General features: G+C 38.3%; 1 protein-coding gene across 5 annotated transcripts in view; it reads left to right on the forward strand.

The window, feature by feature from the left end:
• Positions 1-6,771, forward strand: part of LOC118764548 — an 84,405-nt gene that overhangs the window by 23,030 nt on the left and 54,604 nt on the right. The window contains exon 1 of one of the 5 annotated variants that reach the window (XM_036505395.1): positions 3,198-4,040. The exons of the other annotated variants lie outside the window; for them this stretch is intronic. Coding sequence (XP_036361288.1) covers positions 3,309-4,040 — 732 coding nt within the window. The 5' untranslated portion in view covers positions 3,198-3,308. Of the gene's footprint in view, positions 1-3,197; positions 4,041-6,771 lie in introns of those variants that run through there. 5 annotated transcript variants of the gene reach the window in all.

Here is a 6,771-nt window from a genome sequence, read left to right on the forward strand (position 1 = left end):
CATAGATGAAATATAACGCTGTTCCAGGCGGAATCGCGAGTGTGTGGCTGCGTGGTGCAGAGCGAGGCCATAGACGGAGATGTTAGAGGGGGACTGGTTGGCCAAGCGGAAGTGACGGGTGACGGGGGTGTTCAAACGTAGCCGATTATCCCTTAGATGTTCGATGAACCGGTCGGCCAGCCGGTGGACCGTCCGACCTACATATACTTTACCAGAGGTTGCATCTAATACAGTATATGAGGCTAGAAGAGGTACAAGCGAAGGAATCTGTGATGTGAAGAGTGTGCTAGTTAGAAGCAGTGAGGGAGGTAGTGTTGGTGATGAAGGGGCAGGTGTGGCAGCGGGATCTGGAGCGCGGGAAGGATCCGGATGGGGCTGGGGGAAGAGGTGAAGGTGCTACGGACCAGTAGATTGCGTAAGTTCCGAGCGCGTTTAAAGGACAAAGGTGGGTTGGGGGAAAATGAGGCTGGTGGTGGGATCGAGCTGGAGACGACGGAAGGCCCGTAGGATCCTCCGATGAGGGGGAAGGGTGGAGCGGTGGAAAAGGAGGGGAAAGGGGGTGCGATTAGGGGACTTGTGTGGGGAAGGAGGGAGGGCGGTGGTGCGATCGATTCGACGAGCGCGGACAAGGGCGGTTTGGACAAGGATTGGTGGGTATCCTCGATGCATGAGCAGGCAGGCAAGGTACTGGGACTGGGTCTCGAAGTCCTGGTCCCGGCTGCACAAGCGTCGGAGGCGGAGGAACTTGGGGTATGGGATGGCCCGTTTGGTGTGGAAGGGATGGGAGGAGGAGTATAGAGGTGGAAATCTGTGGGTTTGAAGAAGGCGGTGGTGGTGCGAGAGTGGGAAAGGAGGTCAATGGTAAGAGAGATATCAAGTTCACCGACGAGTTAGAGATGGTAGAAGTAAACTGGAGAGAGGGGTGGAAGTTAGAGAGGAAAGAGATGAAGTGGCAGAGTTGTTCACGGGAGAGGGAGATGGCACCTATACAGTCGTCTATGCAGCAACCGTATAGCTCTGGGGTTGGTCCGGAAAATTGGGAGAATACTTGCGCCTCAATGTGACCAACATATAGGTCGGCGAAATTGGGGCCCATTCTCGTTCCCATCGTGACCTCAGACCCCTTTGGTAGGCTTCCCCGGCGAACGTAAAGCAGTTGAGGGTGTGGACGAGCTCTGCCAGACGGAGAAGGGTAGAAGTGCTGGGTGCTGGGTGTGCAGGGCGACGGTCGAGGTAGTATTAGAGGGCTAAGTGACCGTCGTTGTGGGGAATCACCGTGTATAAGGATTTGATGTTGAAGATGCAGAGGTGTGAGGAGCCGGAAGGGAAGGAAAAGAAATTGAAGAAGTGAAGGGCGTGATTACTGTCGTGTATATGGGATGGGAGGGCTATACGCAGGTGAGTAGGTGAGTGTGCGCGTGAGTGTATGTACCTGCACGTGTACATCTGTGTATGTGCGCGCATGAGTATGTATTTGTGTATGTCTATGAATGTATGCGATATGTGTGTATACTGATCGATATAACAGCTCTGACTTCAGCAGGATGTGTTATTTCTACTGTGCAAAGATCGCTTTCCCTCAGTTCGTTTCGAGACCCTTGACTTGATGCTAAAGTCAACATCTCAGAAGTCTTATGAAATAGTTTGTAAGTGGTGGGGTCTATACCAAGGAAAGCTTTTGTCATAATTAGTGGCTATCGTAATGTTAACTTCTATGTTATTAAAAATCTGTGATTTTCTCTGAAAGAACCTAGATTATAATTATTACATCTGCATGATATAAGCAACCTGTCATCTCGATATAATCCAAAATTATTGTTAGTGAATTTATACGTAAGTACGTCTAGTATGTACAGGCCGACTGGACATATACATTATCACTGTCATTAGTGCCAATAGAGACATTAAATCGATCTACTGCTTCAAATTTCATGACTCAGAAAGTACTTTAAGTGATGTAATATTTAATGTAGATTATAATCGTGTACAAACTAACCGTAAGTCTTAAAGTTAGACTTAAGATTAGCGTTAACATGGTTTGAAAGAAAACATTATCAAGGAACAGTTAGAGCCCTTCCAAAATAAACAAATTTCGAAATAAGTACTCGAGATTATAAATTCTAAAAGTCCCAGTTTTGAAGCTGGGTGATTTTCTCCAAGCATCTGATTGTCAATACATTATCTATTTATCTATAATTTACATATCAATAATGGGTGGTACCGATAATGCGTGACAAAAGCATATGTTGTATGTGCATATCTGTATGTGTGAGTGAGCGCTGGTGTTTGTTTTGTGTGTGGGTGTGTAATATATAAGTACATGTGTAAATAGTGTCAGTACTCCATTGAGTGATTGTGCTCTCCTCCATAGCAACTGCTGAGGTTTTATGCATCATACAAGCAAAATATTCTATAAACCATCTCAGCATTATATTATATACATCACTTCAACACTATTTTATTTTCACGCCATCTCAAAGCCATATCATATGCATAATCAGCCGAACACTATCCTACATGCAAAACCACAACATTGCATTATCCATAATGCCTGAATATCATATTATATACATGAACATTGGGCCAATGATCTCCGTTTCATTCTCGAATATAGCTCATCACTGCAACGTTATTCTATCTACTTTATAAAACGTCAGGTTTTGAATCAGAGTCCATTGTTTCTCTTATGCGATGTGTTACATTATTTTGTAGCCGTAACTAATAAATTGGAGCTTTTAATGTAAAAAAGTATTTAATAACACCCGATTTTACAGCAATTATCAGTACAACTATAACGACCATAACAACAGATATCCCCATCGCTACTATAATTACCGACGTTCACTACCTCTACCAACACCACTACAGCCATCACAGCCAAAACATATTACTATGCCACCATTAGAGAAACATTTCAAGACACTGTAATGACGTTTGGCAAGGAAAACAATATACTCGCAAACCTCTCCCAAGTTCTGGCGTAGCAATTATAGCAGAAAACGAACCAAAGAATATATAGTCACAAACTTATAATGTAATACCATTTGTCATCTCTAGTATTGATGTATCTACATGCAGTAAATCCACCACATGGACCATAAGCGATCAACACAAGATTCACGTGAAGAAATTCCGATAGATATTTTAAAACCTGTATTACATCTTACGGCGGCGCTCTGGTCAAGACCTTTACCCGTCAGGTTATCTCAACCAAACCCCAAAAGACTTTGTTCAAAGTTTTCAAAATTATAGTTTCATTATTTTTGATTTGGAATATAATACGCTTATATTATTCATTTTATTATTGGATGAGCGGTGGAAAAGTTATTATCTTTTTATATTTCATGCTGTTTTATTCTTTGGAAGTTTTTAAGTATGGAATGAAGTTCATCACCAATGCCGTGTACGGCAGAAGATTGCTTAAGAAATATGCTGCATGTGCTGTTTCTCTAAGTGAGCAAAATTATTTGAGGAAAGTAAAACTGGAGATGAAATTGATGGTAGGATTTTCGACTATCGTGATAGTCGTTGTTATATGTATCATAATCTATTTCTGTAATACTGATTTTGCAACATCTTTCGTGAGAGCTTTACCAGCTGTGCCTTTTTGGCAGAATAAAGTTTTTGAAAATATAAACTTCGTGATGTTAAGCTGGTTTATCGCTTCTGGAATACTCAGCGACGATATACTACTTTATTTCTTTTCGAAAAGTATCTGTTGTGAGCTGCACGCCCTCTCACAAAAACTGAAGCTGCTCCACGAGGAAGAACAATCAACTAGCGACCTTAACAGTAAATTGATTCACATTCAGGAGAAATACGAAGAGATAATGGAGCTATTGCATCATGCCAATGCCAACTTCTCCGGCTATACAATCATCATCTTCATGTGCGCTATTATTTTTTCGTGTCTGCTGATCCTTGTCGCATTTCAAGAGGGCGTCAACGGGAGAGAAAAAACCATTGCGGCATTCAACACATTATTGCACATTGGGTTGGCCATCTCAGTCCTCTACAGCGGAATATCGATACAACTTGCTGTATGTTGATAACTTTATTTACATGCACTCATATATATATATAAACAAAATCGAACACGCTTATACAGGGGGGGGGGTTAGTTCTGCGTATGTTCGTTCGATTTTGTTTATATATCTGAAACTGTTTCTAATTCACTTGTGTGTCTGTATATATATATATATATATAATGATATATATATATATGTGTGTGTGTATGTATGTATGTATGTATGTATGTATGTATGTATGTATGTATGTATGTATATGTATGTATGTATGTATGTACTGGATGTATAAATTCGTTCATACATTTTTCCCTATATTTTAGTCGTTATTTTTCAGCGATAATTTTGACAAATGGTTGTGGAACGAAACATCTTGCAATGAGGATCGATTGAAACGAGCTCATTGATGAGGATCCGCAACATTGTATTAGAGAATTAGCTCAGAAGGAGTATATGGTGTGTGCTTTATAACTTCTCAAGCGATTTCTTGAAATATAGTCTTGCTCAAATTAGAACGATTGAGCGATCATTGTCGTGTTGAAATAGGACACCGTGTCGCTCGCTGGTCGGGTCGTTTCTGCTAGATTAACCTTCTACTGAAGGCAACAGGTGACAGTATTATTGTGAGTGCGTCCGATCCGCAGGGCCAAATCACTTGTGTATTAGTGCGGATCTTCATGAATGTGCTCGTTTCACTCGATCTCCATTGAACTGAACGCAAAGTGTCTGTGAGGCTGAAGATCTCCTCCATGAAACCTGAAAACAATTGCTGTGCATTTCTTTCAGTAATAGTACCTTCTCCGTACGAAGCATAAATCTCCTGAGTAGCTTTGGCTGATTTGAAACCATGGCTGATAGCGAAGAGAAGCATTTGTCGAAAATTCTCACTTTTTTATCTATGATACTTAACACTCCATGAATAAAAGTGAAATTTATTCAAATTTGAAAATGATATGAAAAAGATTTGAGAAAGAAACGAACGAATTTACTTGCCAAGCCAATATATTTTTGTATAACTTTAGTTGCTGTTATTTAAATATATTTCCATAGACGTCTAATGCCTGTACATATCAGTGTATATTTCTTGTGTCGTTGTGTATAGATGTCTATGAGTGTTTCTTTATGTATGGACGTAAGTAGAAATCTTATGCATATATATATATTGTGTGTATAAGCGGTTGCACCTCTTTTTATCTATGAATGTACTATATATATATATATATATATATATATATATATATACATGTGTACATATATATATATATATATATATATATATATATATATAATTATATAGATATATATATATATATATATAAATGTCCAACCGTACTCCTTGTTGACTCCAATATTTTCAATTATATATATATATATAGTATATATATATATTATATATATTTATTATATAGAAGGAGCTTCTACAGGACTAGAACTGTTTCATTCAAGAGAAATCTTCAGGAAGCTTCCTGAAGATTTCTCTTGAATGAAACAGTTCTAGTCCTGTAGAAGCTCCTTCTATATAATAAATTTATTTTACTCTGCTATGTATTGAGTACCTTATTTTACTGTGGTTAACCCCCGAATCAACCCGGGACCTACATATATATATATATATTATATATATATATATATATATGTGTGTGTGTGTACATATATATATATATATATATATATATATAAATGTCCAACCGTACTCCTGTTGACTCCAAATATTTTCAATCATATATATATATATATATATATATATATATATAAATATACACGTATATAATCTGTGTGTGTGTGTGTGTGTGCGCGCGCATATGTGTGTGTTTGTATGTAGCAATGTATGCATGCGTATATGTATGTACACTTTACATTCTGAGTTCAAATTCCGCCGAGGTCGACTTTGCCCTTCATCCTTTCGGGGTCGATAAATTAAGTAACAGTTGCGTACTGGGGTTGCTCTAATCGAATGCCCCCTCCCCTCAAATTTCGGGCTTGCTCCTAGAGTAGAAAAAAATATCTAATGTAGATTGTGATGGTGTATAAACTAAACTGTAGCTTCAAGTAAGACCTAAAAATAAAAAAGCTTGGAAGTAAAGATTATTAAGAAAGAGCAAGCCTTTCATTGGAGAAGACTACTAAATAAGATAACTTTATGAAGAAAATGTTTAAATTACCAAATAAGTATTGGAAATAGAAATTCTAAACTCTCAGCTATGGAGTTGGATATTTTTTCCAGGTTAACTGATCGTCAATATTTTATCTTTTTATCTATAGCGTACAATCAATAATGGGTGGTACCGATATATTGCCTGCGTGTGAAGCGGTCTCTGGTGTATGTTCATGTATGTATATGTGTATGTATATAAATATATATATAGGAATATATGTTTCTATGGAATTACATCCTCTTATGTGTGTATGTGTGTACATGTATACATGTGTGGGGGTGGATGTGATGGATGTGTATATGTGCGCGCGCGTGTGTATATATATACATATGTGTGTGTATGTATACATACATGCACGTGCATGTACACATGAGTATATTAGTACAGTTATTCATGTGTGTGTATGTGTATTGATATATGTATATGTGTATGTATATGTATGTATATGTGTGTATGCCTACACACATATATGTATATATATATATATATATATATATATATATCTATATGCATGTATGTATAGGTACGTGTGTGAGTGTGTATAAGTGGTAGAGATGTATGTGTGTATGCATATATGTGTGTACATGCAT

This window comes from Octopus sinensis, linkage group LG8 (assembly GCF_006345805.1).
Source record: "Octopus sinensis linkage group LG8, ASM634580v1, whole genome shotgun sequence".
Taxonomy (NCBI): Eukaryota; Metazoa; Mollusca; class Cephalopoda; order Octopoda; family Octopodidae; genus Octopus; species Octopus sinensis.